The 12,549-nt window shown below is 48.2% G+C and overlaps 1 protein-coding gene across 3 annotated transcripts; it reads right to left on the bottom strand.

The window, feature by feature from the left end:
• Positions 1-8,751: 8,751 nt before the first annotated feature.
• On the bottom strand, positions 8,752-11,465 carry C1H16orf54 (chromosome 1 C16orf54 homolog). 3 transcript variants are annotated; one of them, XM_034515458.2, is made up of 2 exons: positions 11,310-11,465; positions 8,752-10,578 (listed from the first exon to the last, which is right to left on the bottom strand). In XM_034515458.2, the coding sequence occupies exon 2, from the start codon at positions 10,483-10,485 to the stop codon at positions 9,808-9,810; it is 678 nt and encodes a 225-aa protein (XP_034371349.1). In that variant the 5' UTR covers positions 10,486-10,578; positions 11,310-11,465; the 3' UTR covers positions 8,752-9,807. The 3 variants fall into 3 exon arrangements, with proteins under 3 accessions (XP_034371349.1, XP_076799021.1, XP_076799026.1); XM_076942906.1 differs by having other exon boundaries at positions 8,752-10,850; positions 11,310-11,439; XM_076942911.1 differs by having other exon boundaries at positions 8,752-10,536; positions 11,310-11,413.
• Positions 11,466-12,549: the final 1,084 nt, after the last annotated feature.

Below are 12,549 nucleotides of genomic sequence, written 5' to 3'. Positions count from 1 at the left end.
AGGAGTCCTCCCTTCTCCCTTCTGCTCCTGTGAGTCACGTTGTTGCAGTTGGAAATGAGATTCAGTGTAAAGGAGAGTGTGGCTTCAGCTCCTCTGCCTAAGTGCCTTATGCTTTGTAAATATTGACCCCTTATCAAATGCTGCTTGCAAATATTTTCTCCCAACTCTATATTGTCTCTTCGTCCTGCCTCCTTATGCCTGCTAATCTTATATTGCTTGTCAGATAAACACCAGACCTACACATAATCCTTATGATTACGAACATCTTTATGATAAGGAGTAGACATCTGGTCTCCTGTTAGTCATGCCCACCACTGAGGCAAGGCCTCCCTGAATGTTTACCCAGTTTCAAGAACTCTGAGTATGCCTAATCTGGCAGGAGCTGCCCTGGCTTTGTGTCAGTCCTGGCACTGGTTTGGTTCCAGCAGGTGACTCTTTCCCTGGCCTTGAGTAGCTTGCTCTCATGCACACAGACATGCTTGTTGATTTCTTGCTGAGCAGTTGAGAGAAATCCTCTAAGGACTGGGGCTTCAGGCTGCTGGGCTCTCTCTTCTGGGGAACCATCTCCAAGCCTCTGCCTGCCAGTTCTCTCTCAGCCCTGTCTCTCCAGCTCAGAAAGTCCTCTGGGCAGCTCCTCACAAACCTGCTCACTTCCGTTCTGGAATCTTGTTGCTCTTCTTATTGCCTGTGATCTGTTGCTTCCTGAGTTTTTGTGGCTTCACTGTGGTGGCTGCAGAAATCCAGCTACTGGTGGCTCCATTCTGCCCTGAAGCTGGAGTCCCAGCATCTAGGAGTGAAATTGCAGATGATTCCAGTTTGCTCTCGAGGAATTTGTTTGATTTTTGGTTTTTCGGAGACAGGGTTTCTCTGTGTAGACCTGGCTATTTAAAAAACAAAAACAAAAAACACTGTCTCTGTGTAAATTTGTGCATGTGTGTAGCTGCAAATGCAGTGTGTAGATGTACAAATGTAGTGTGTAGACAGACAACAAACTATCTTTCCTGCCTCAAAAGTTTTTCTCCAAGCTGACAGTGGTGGTCCAGCACTCAAGAGGCAGAGCCAGGTGGATCTCTGAGTTTGAGTAGGCTAGCCTGGTCTACAAAGTGAGTTCCAGGACAGGCAGGGCTACATAGGGAAACCCTGTCAGGCAGGGAGAGCAAGGAAAACAAACCTGTTCTACATTTAATAGACTCCTGTTTGGTTTTGCCCCATTTCCATTTTCTCTGATTTTTTTTTCTTTTCTTTTCTTTCTTTCTTTCTTTTTTTTTTTTTTTTTGAGACAGAGTCTCACTGTGTAACTCTGGCTGGCCTGGAGTTCACTATGCAGATTTGTATACTAGGCTGGCCTTGAACTCACAGAAATCTGCCCACCTCTGCTTCTTGTGTGCTGGGATCAAAGATATGTGTCACCATGCCTAGCTATTTCTTATTATTTAAAACCATTTTGTTTTATATCATAAAATGTGTTGAAAAATATTTCTTCTTGAATTCACTCCCCTAATACCAATGTTATTATTAAAATTTTTGCAGTCATCATAATTTCCAGAACCCTCCTTATCTTGGCATCTGAGTAGATTGCATGCCATTCAGGAAGTTGTGTGAATTGGTCAAGATGTCCCACTTAGATCAGTGGCTCCTGCTCCCTCCCCTGTCAGGAGGACACTTGGCAGTGTCACACTGCCACAGCTAAGAGGATGCTACTGACTCCTAGCTGGTAGAGACACTTTGAAATACCAAGAAAGCTTGTCACAAGGAACAATCATCTGCTTCAACATGTGGATAGTGCTAACGTGGGGGCAGTGTTTTGAGAGAGGCTGCCCCGACTCTGACCACCAAAGGCCAAGACAAGGGGCTCTGCACATCCATGCATCAAGCCATTCAACACAAATTGTTCAGCTTTGTGTGGAACAGACCTTTGATTGATGATAGACATGATCCATATGTCCAAGATTTATTTCATTTGGATCTTTGAGGTAAAGATTTATAAACATTTAATAAATTGTTGTTTTATCTTATTTTACCTAAAAATCTATAATCTATGGGTTTTGTTTTTTGTTTTCCCTCAAACTCAGAAATCTGCCTGTCTCTGCCTCCCAAGAGCTAGGATTAAAGGTGTGCACCACCACTGCCCGGCTAAAAATCTATTTTTGTCTTCTCCTAGAAGAATCGGAACGTTGAGCGGGCACGTGGGACAAAGATGGCCAGACTGGGACACATTGTGAGAAGCAGGAGAAAGGTTGGGAGATGCTCAGTGAAGTACTTTCTGTACACACATGGGGACCTGAGTTCAGATCCCTAGCATTCACCTAAAGGCTGGGTATGAAGGTGTGCATCCAATAACCCTAGCCCTGGGTAGGCAGAGACAGGTGGGTCCCAGGAGCTCTCTGGCCATCCAACCAGCCAATCAGAGAGCTCTAGGTTCAGTGAGAGACCTGGTCTCAAAAAATAAGGTGGAAGGTGGTTTAAAAAAGACACGACATCCACCTCTGGCCTACACACATCTACACACTGCATTTGCAGCTACACACATATGCACAGATTCACACAAACAGAGACAGTGTTTTTTTTTTTTTAATAGCCAGTTCTACACAGAGAAACCCTGTCTCGAAAAACCAAAAATCAAACAAACAATCCCCCCCCCCCAGAAAAAAACAGAGGGGGGAAGCGTGTTTATTGAGGTTTAGGGCATGAACATTTTAGATACTTGGCGGTGAACACTGATCACTTGACAAGATCTAGAAGCACCGAGAAGTCAAACATCTGGGCATGTCTATAATGGAGTTTGAATTGGGCTAAGTGAGGTAGGAAGACTCACCCTAGCTGTGGGTATCATCTGGACTGAATCAAAAGAAACAAGTGAACCGAGAACCAACTCCCATTGATCTCTGCTTCCTGGTTGTCTAAGTCAGTGTTCTATTGCTGTGAGGAGAGACACCATGACTGAGGCAACTCAGCAAAGAAAGCATTTAGTTGGGAGCTTGCTTATAGTTTCAGAGGTGAGCCCATGACCAGCATGGCAGGAGCACGGAGGTAGGCATGGCGCTGGAGTAGAGGCTGAGAGCTTATATCTTATCCACGGGCACAAGGCAGAGAGAGCTACTAGGAATGGCCTGGGCTTTTAAAAATCTTATCAGCCAACCCTAATGACACATCTCCTCCAACAAGGCCACACCTCCTAATCCTTCCCAAACACTCCACCTACTGGGACCCAGACATTCAAACACATGAGCCTATGGAAGCTCTCATTCAAATACCACACTGACTGTAGACTGAATGTGAGCAGCTGCCTCATGTTCCTGTGGCCACACTTTCCCTTCCATGAGGGGCCACACCCTCAAACTGGGAGCCAAAATAAACCCTCCCTTCTTTACGTAGTTTTTGTCTGGTGTTTTGACACAGCAATCAGACAAGTGACTAACACAAGATACAATGTGAAAAACTGAGACAGGAAGGTAACTCGGTACTGTCCAGTGAATTGTGAATGACCTCAGGAATCATGGTTGACAGACAGCCAGAACCCAGGAGGCCGGTAGGGACAGAAGTGGGCAGAATATGGGTCGTTTGGGATGGTTGGGGGTGGGGCATGAAGAGAGCTTCCCTGAGTGTTTGTAGGAGTAGTAGGGTACCTGAGATAATTGTGAGGGAGTGGCTAGGTGTATCTAGGGGAATCTTGAGTTTGAGAGACCTGAGGGTATGGTCCCTCACAGAAGAGAAAATATGGCTACAGGAACATGAAGCGTTTAGTTAAGGCATAGGTTTGACTTTAGGTTACAAACACCCACAGTGGCAGTGATTTATATAAAATAAAATGTTGGTTTTTAACATGCAATAGTACTAGGTAGGTAATTCAGGACTGGTGTGGTGCTTCATAGACCCTCCAGTTCCTTCTAGCTAACTGATCAGCTGTCCCTAAGATATCGCCCTCAACAGTGATGTTTCATACCATGTCTGGATTCTAGCACAGTTACATAGCCATTCTTAGCTGCAAGGGATTCTGGGAAGTGGGGCCTTTATTTTGGGTGGTTATGAAGCCTGTTACAAAGCATACTGTTGTTCCTGCAGAATAATAAGAGAATAGATTTATGGGGACCATGTCTACTGCAGCTGGAGGTAGAAACTCTGGGATCATTCAGGCAAAAGGCAGTTGAAGTTGAAGCTAAGGGTAAAATTGCCTGGAAGAGTGTGTGGAGACAGAGAAGAGCTAGTCAGGACTGATCCCTAAGAAGACAGGAGGGGAGAGACAGGCATCATAGAGTTACAGAAGCTGAGGGAAGAGGTTTCAAGAGTGGAGTCAACACATCTAATGCCAGGCTGGAGAGATGGCTCAGTGGGTAAGACAGCAGGAAGACTGTGAGCTCAACACACTCAAATACCAAAGGTTAGACTAGAGTGATGGTGGCCCAGTGATTGAGAGCACAGGGTGCTATTCCAGAGGACCCAGGTTCCATTTCTAGCATCTACTAGGTGGTTCACTGCATCCCTAACGAGAATCCTAGTGGAATCTGACGCCCTCTTCTGGCTTCCTTGGGCACTGCACACAGGTGTACATAGACATGTGTGCTGGTAGAAGACGAGTATACATAAAATAAGACTTAAAAACCAAATAAGTGGAGAGGGCTGTGGGAAAAAACTTGCGCGGGAGTCCTGAGGGGGAGTCCCGCGGCGGTTGGGTCCCACATGCAGGAGGAGGGTGCACGCGCTGCGCTGGTCACATGCCGGTGGGTTCCAATAACGTGAGAAAGTCCGGTTCCAAAAGGGATTTTAGAAGCTTTATTGTTCATGGCGTGGTGGGTGGGTCTGGATGGTGCGTCCCCCCTAAAAGCCAGGGGAACTGGTTTTTATAGGGAGGGGAAAAGTGGAGGGAATAACTTAATTAGCTACGCCCCCCCCCCTTTAGATTTAAACCTCTCGGGGTGGAGACCTGTTAATCACGCCCTCCACCTGTGCCCTGCGTGACTGATGGGTGCAGGTAAAATGGAGTCTAGACCATGTGTCAGGGCCCTGGGTTCTGGGGTCGTGGCCGAACACCTGCCGTCTAGGGGGTCCCACGCCAACTAAGAACCAGGATACACGTCCATGGCCTGACAGAGGGCCAATGAGATGGATCAGTGGGTAAAGGCACCTGTTGCCAGTCTTGATAACCTGAGACCAATTCCAAGGACTTACACCGTAGAAAGAGATAACCAACTCCTGTAAGCTGTCCTCTGACCTTCACATGCATGGTGTGTGTGTGTGTGTGTGTGTGTGTGTGTGTGTGTAATAAGATGGAGAGTGTTCTAGGAAAATAGTTGATGGTAAGTTCTGACTTCCACATATTACATGTCTGTCTGTCATTTCAATATTTGGGAAAATAAGGCAGGAGGACTGGTAGTTATAAAGACTAGCCCGGGCTAACATGACATGACTTTGTCTTAAAAAACCAACTGGGGCTACAGAGATACCTCAGAAGGTAAGAGTGCTTTCTGTTCTTGCAGAGAAATCAGGTTTAGTTCTCAGTACCCACATGGTAGCTCACAACCATCTGTAAACATATTTGGCACAAATACATACATACAGGCAAAACTCCCATACACAAACTAAAATAGAAAAATCTAAAAAAGAAATTAAAATAAAAGAAAACAACCCCCCCAAAAAACTGATATTCCTCCCCTGGAACCTCCCCCACTCTTGAAAATTGTCTCTGGCTTTTACTTGGTAAATCTGCATTCACTGTGGTGGAAACAGAGAAATCCCTAACAGAACTCCTCTGTCCTCTCGAAACAAAAATTCTTTCAGTTCAGTTTTTTCTCTTTTGAAAAGGAATTTCATTATGCCGCTCAAACTAGACTTCAACCCAAAGGCTCATGTTATCCTCTCCGCCCAGCCTGATGACTGGCCTGCCTAGATGGACCTGCAGACACAGGTGCGTACCTTGTCTCAGGTCTGTGGGTTTCAATCCATTCATCAGTTGGTCTGAATCACAGGCTTTTCCTGAAGACTTGTGAACTAATGCCTGTTCATCCCAGATAGTATACAGAATACAACCAAACAGACAAGTTACTCACCCAGATCCAGCATGTGAGCCCATGAGCTTATACTCATGGGTGGACCTAAGTAAATCAGCTGCAGTCAAAGAAGCACCCACCTCAGCATGGGGGCTAACCTGGGAGAGCCACAGCAGCATCGGCTGGCAGCTCCAAGGAAGTCTTCTCTTCTGACATTTCTCATTACACATTATACAATCTTGCAGGGGTGGGAGGAAGGGAGTTGGGGGATGGAGAGACAGGGGGTAGGAGATGGGGGGAGAAAAGGGGTGGGTGTTCCAGATGGGAGACTCTAGTTTCCTGGAGGGAATGTTTCCACTGAGAGAAAATAGTAGGTGCGTTTGCCTGCGTTTAGGCAGCCACACATCCTGCAGGAATGCTCTCAGAGCAAAGTCACTTATAGGCTGGGAGCCATACAGTAGAGAGAGACCGGATGGGCCAGGTTACTAACGGCTCCTGAGGGACATCCCCAGCAAACTCACAGGAGGCCCTGTCTTGAAAGGTTTTCTCACCTCCCAACAGAACAACCCTGAGGACCAAGCCTGTAAGCGTTGATCTTCTCCAGATATTTAAGATCCAAATTAGGGTGCCCTCAAGCTTGGTCTTGGAAGCTGAGCTCACAGCCCCTAATTACAAAGCTTAAGGAATGTCTGTCTCACAGAGGGGAGTGAACATAAAAGCTTAGCTTTGACCTAGAATTCCAGTGGGCAAAGCTGCCAGAGAAGGGCACAGTAAGGACACAGTGTTACTGTGTTTATTGTGCTTTTAGTTCCTAAAGACATTAAGGAGGGACTCATCAAGAGAAAACCATCAAAATTAACAACTAAAGTAAAGTGGGGAAGAGGAGAAGGTGCTCCCGGCACACCTGTTACTCCCACCCAGCACACAGGAGAACTGTGAGTTCCAGGCTACCTCAAAACAGGAGCACAGAGGCAAAGGTGGGGTGGAGTGTTGAGAGTACTGCCTGCTCCTTCAGAGAATCTGGGTTCGGTTCCCAGCACCTATGTGGCAGCTCTCAGCCATCAGTAACTCCTGTTCTAGGAGATCTAGTGACCTTGTCTGGTCTCTGTGGACACCAGACATGTTCAGACAAGAGACTCACACACAGAAAATGAAAAATAAATTAATTAATCTTTTTAAAATAAAAATAAAATGTTTGAAATAAAGGAAAAATGTAAAATGCATTCCCCCCCCCCCCCCGCCGCCGCCCCCGGCCAGGCTGGTTTTCTGTGTGTGGTTCTCATTGTTCTGGAACTCACTCAGCAGACCAGGCTGGCTTCAGAGATCTGCCCGTCCCTGCCGGGATTAAAGATATGCACCACCACCCAGGTTAGTATCTATATTTATAAAGACTTGTTTTATTTTAAATATTTATATGCCTGTGTGTCTGTGTGTTGGTTTGTACATATGAAAGAGGAAAAGAAGCTTTGCCTGGGCTGGGGCTGAACTAGGCCACTTTGTAGTAGGGGGAGAGCTTGGCGGCCCCACCAGGTGTCAAGAGACTCTGCCACCCCAGAACTCCGATGGCAAGACGCTAACAGTGAACTCTGGTCACTAATGATGAGGAGTGCGACCAGAACTCTGATCTGGAGCAGATTTTCTCTCCAGAGCTGGAGTTCTTTTTCTTTATTAACTCCGTGTGTGCATGCATGTGCTTGTGTGTGCATGTGTGTACATATGTGTGTATATGTGTGTGTGCATGTGTGTATGCCCTACATGTGTGCAGACGTTCATGGAGACAGAAGAGGGCATCAGATCCTCTGGAACTGGAATTATAGGCAGTTATGAGGGTAAACATCTTCTGCTAGAGCATGCTCACCACTGCTCACCACTGCTCACCACTGCTCACCACTGCTCACCACTGCTCACCACTGCTCACCGCTGCTCACCGCTGCTCACCAGGGCTGTGCCTTCTCCCCAGCTAATGTGTCTGTTAATCTATGCTGTTATTCATTCCTCCCTATTGAGCTGGTTGTACCCTGTAGTCCATGTTCTCAGTTTTAGACTCTAAGGATGGTTCTCAGGATAGCAATTGGAAGTCGTCAGGAAGATAGTGTATATCCATCCTTGAATTTATCTTGCCATGCCCACAGCCCTCGGCCGTCTAGTGGGCTGCAGCTCTGGTTAAGTTCTTCTGTCTTTTTTAAATGAATGCACAAACCAACACGCAGGCAGACAGATACACGTAATTAACTGATGGTGAGAAATGCCTGTTCCCTAGCTCATGAGCCAGAGATAGAACAAAAACCTCTCCCTTCTGTCCCCTGTCCCTCATGCCTTTTCTTCCTTCCTTTCTTTCCTTTAACAGGGTCTTACTAAGTAGCCCAGGGTGGCCTTGAACTAGGGATCTCTCACCTCACTCTCCAGAGGGCTGAGATTTCAGGCTTGTCCTACCACCTCTGGCTCATCCTCTTTTTTTTTTTTTTTTAACAAGGAACAGAGTTTGAGGGCAACGTCTCCTGTAAGCAGCACTGTCTCCTTAGGACTCCATTGTCTACACTGTATTTATTTTCATGTTTCTGATTCCTTTTGAGTCAGGTCTCAATGTGGTGTTGGTTAGCCTGGAACTCACAGAAATCCACCTGCCTCAGCCTCCTGAGTACTAGGATTAAGGCAGGCACTAGCATGCCTGGCTTACTTCATTTTTTTTTTTTTTTTTTACTTGTGGCAAGTAATAAGTAATACTGGTAATAATGATTTTCCATTTACAGAGGTCATACAAAAAAGATTCGCCTTAAAACAAATTTATTAAGCAAACAATGAACCAATTTAAGTAAAAATATAAAGTAAATAATAAAACAAAAGGTAAACTGATATGGCAAAATCTTCATATTCTTGACTGAAGTTTGGGAACTCAGATTTCTAGAGACTGGAAGCTCCAGAACTTTCCCACTGTGAATCCCTCTTCTAAGGGAGAAGTCAGCTGGCGGGCACACAGATATCTGGGACTCCGTTTCTATGGCAAGGATCACTATAAGTAAGTCTGCCTCACAGCAAACCTGGCTCTCGAGAGCACTCCAGCAAGCTGGAGGGAAAGATGGCAAAGGCTGTTTGGGAAGCGTCCCTTCTCTGGGACAATCTTCATTCCCATATTGGAACAAACTCAGTTCTCATTAGACCACGCTTTTCTCAACATGGAATGACAAAACTGCACTGCAGGATGCGTGCAGCCGTAAGCCCATGGGAAGAGGAGCTACCGATCCCTTTTGAGTCTATGTCCCCAATTCCAGGCAAGAGACAGCCTCTCCAGCTTGGCTCAGCAAATTCCATGTGGCCAAAGCCGCATGTGTGGAATCGAAGACTCCTCCTGCATTTGTCTTCTGTGTTCTGCTGGAGGGCCTCACAGTGTGGGAGAGAGTGACTGGACGCAGATAGGGTTTGTGGCTCTGGAGAGCAAGATTTCTGCCATCTCCTGCCCACATGACTGACAATCATAACCACCAGCTCTGGGCTGTTGGTCACCATCCCATACATGACCTCTTCATTCTGATAGACTGTCTTAGGTACATTTGCACCCTCAAGTGCCATCTTGAAGCCTCTGGCAGATAGCCAACTAGCCTTGCCTTTAATTCTCAGAGTCACAGCCTGGGCATTTTAACCTAAGTTGAACTTCAGGCAAGCCTTGGAGTGCAGGCTGTCCACACTCTGTCTGCCCCCCAGTCAGGTGCAGAAGACAGAAATTTCCACACAAAAGGCCCTAACCAGTGCAAAGGTCAGGCCTAAGACTGAGGCCGAACCCCGTAGCCCCTCTGAGGTGGGTGTTAGTCCCACAGGTTCTGAAGATTCAGAAGCCCACACTGGTCCGGCCTTCCCTCTTCCAGAAGGCTGAGATCTGCTCCAGGGTGACTCGAGGCTGAAGACCCCAGTCAGGCTCAAGGCTCCCTTGCCTCAGCCTCCAAGCCCTGGGGCTCCCAACCTGGAGGCCAGCCTCTGGCATCGGCTCAGGCCCAACCCAGCTCACCAGGCCTGTGTCATGGGGCCTCTCCTCTTGGGTCTGAGGTCTCCAGAAGGTGCTCTGGGCTGGGGCTTCTGGTGGGATCTGAGGAACTAAAGAGCTGGGTGAAGAGTGTGGGGTCGAAGCGGCTGGTGGAGCAGTTGCTCTGCCTTCCAAGGTTCCCCCAGGGGTCGGGGGATCTGGAGCTCTGTCCATCAGCAGAGGCATGGAGGAGCCATACCAGTCCTCAGAGCGCTCCCGGGCGCTGCTTGTGGGCTCAATCCACAGTTCTCCTCCAGGGCGCCAGACTAGGGTGGGTGCGCGCTGCCTGGGGTCTGGTTGCGGGCGGCGGAATAGGCGTTCGGCCAGTACAGCAGTAGTTATGATGAAGAAGGCTGTGAGAGAGGCCAGGCCTAGCATGATGGGAATACAGGGGCCGCAGGGGATTACTACCCACACTGCTGCCTCAGTTGTAGGCTCAGGGAGCCCCTCCGTGTGCCCCGAGGGCTGCTGAGGAGTCACAGGCATCTGGGAGACAGAGTGGTGGACTCAGAATAGGTGAGCCAGGGAATGTCTCCACTGGGAGAAGGAAAGGGCACCAGTCAGAGGCTATCCCGTGTCCTGGAAAGAGATTCAATACGGTTCTACCAACTTGACCATCTCACAGGCTAAGACAGTGGTTAGACTGCATATCACTGGGACTGCAAATCTTTGGCCTTCTATTTAAACTGTAATTTCACTTCAGAACCTCAGAGACAGACAGGAAGTAGGGGCTGCTGGATCTCTTTGCCCCTCTCTCTAGAGTGTGGCCGCACTGACTGTGTTTTCCATTTCTGCTTTCCCAGCTGTCAATTCGGCTCTTCTAATTGGCTTACTGAACATGGGTGACAAAACTAGAGAGAAGCAAAGGGGACCTAGAGAGGACAAGAGCAAACCAGGGGAGGCCGGAGAACAAGCCAGAGCTGGCTGAGGCTCCCCTGCACATTCACAGGCCTCACTTCCCCTCCCAGCCCCCTTTCACACTCCACCCCCCACCCCATGACAGATCAAAGGTCTGGGGCTCTCAGGTCTTGCCTCAGCCTCAAGTGAAGCAACTTGGAATGAGAGAATCCCCTTCTAGCCCCTCCCCTCAGTATGTACCCACTCTCCCAGCCACCTTACCACTCTTCTTGGAGGTGGCCCAGCTGTTGGCCCTGTTGTGCTTTTTGGCTGTACCAGATCTGTGGCCCGGCACCTACTCAACTCGCCCAGCTCTGCCCAGTCACTGGTCTGTCTGCCCCCCTTGTTGGTATTTGCCCGTATCTCTGCCCCCAGCCCCCCATTTGCAGTTGCTTCTGCACCCCTCACCTCACCTGTCACCTTGGGTCAATCTTGGATTTCTCAGTCTTCGGAGCCCTTCTTCCCAGTGCATGCCGGGAGGGTGTGTGCAGCTATCTGAAAGGCCCTGGAGGGCTGGCCTCAGAAGAAGGCGGAAGGGAGGCTGCCACCTGTTGCTGGGCGACTGTGCCCCAACTTTTCCTGCCCCCATAGAATGTTTCCAAGGCAACCTGGGGATGTGGTCAGTGTGGTGAAGAACCACTTCCTGAGTAAGGTGGAGCCAGAGTGAGCAGCTGCTCTGCTCAAGTCAGTTTCACCCGGCAGGCAAGCCCCAGACCCCAGCATGTTCGCCTTGTCACCCCACAGGCAAGCGCCAGACCTCAGCTCGCTCACCCAGGAGCGAGGAAGATTACAAAGACCGGCTCGGGGGCTCCCAGAATACTGTGGTGTATCCCTCTGCCTGCTTCTTGGAGGGTGCCCAGTCCCTGTCCTTGTTTTATTTTGTTGTTGTTGTTCAAGACAGAGACTAAAGATGTAGCCCAGGTTGGCCCCGAATCCTCCCACATTAGCCTTCTGAGTGTTGGTTTTAGTCCTAGGCCACCATGCCCAGGCTCCTCTCTTCATTACTTCTTATACCTAACACAGTGTAAATACTTTGAGAGTAATTGTTACTGGGCACTGTTTAGGCCATCGTTACGTTTTGTGTAACATGTAGTGTCTACCTGTGTGTGGAGACCAGAGTCTGAGTTAGGTCTACTTAATTGATTTCCACCCTATTATTTTATGTGTTTGGGTGTTTAGCTCACCTGTATGTATTTTCACTACAAGTATGCCTGGTGTTCAAGGAGACCAGAAGAGGAAGTCAGATCTCTTGGAAGCTGACTGAAGGACAGTTGTGAGCCACTTTGTAAGTGCTAGGACTTGAACCCAGGTGCTCTGCAAGAGCATCAAATGCTCTGTCCAGTTCCCAGCTATTTTTTAAAGACCCCCCCCACCCCCGCTTCCCCAGTGCTGAGATTACAGGAGCACACTGTGGTGCCCGTAGTTTTGAAGTGGATGCTAAGGTCCTCAATCAGGTCCTCGTGTTTGTCAAACAGCACTGTTGCACTGAGCCTTCTCCCAGCTGTGTTCTCTCTTCTTTCTTCTCTTTCAGTTTTTGGGGAGGGAGTGTTTGCTCATGGGTCATGTTCATGTTAGGGAGGCCCAATTCTTCACCGCCAGCATTTCCACATACATCTTTTCCATTTGTTTTGAGACAGGGTTTCACTACGCATC

This window comes from Arvicanthis niloticus, chromosome 1 (assembly GCF_011762505.2).
Source record: "Arvicanthis niloticus isolate mArvNil1 chromosome 1, mArvNil1.pat.X, whole genome shotgun sequence".
Lineage (NCBI taxonomy): Eukaryota > Metazoa > Chordata > Mammalia > Rodentia > Muridae > Arvicanthis > Arvicanthis niloticus.
This window is presented reverse-complemented; position numbering and strand designations above follow the sequence as displayed.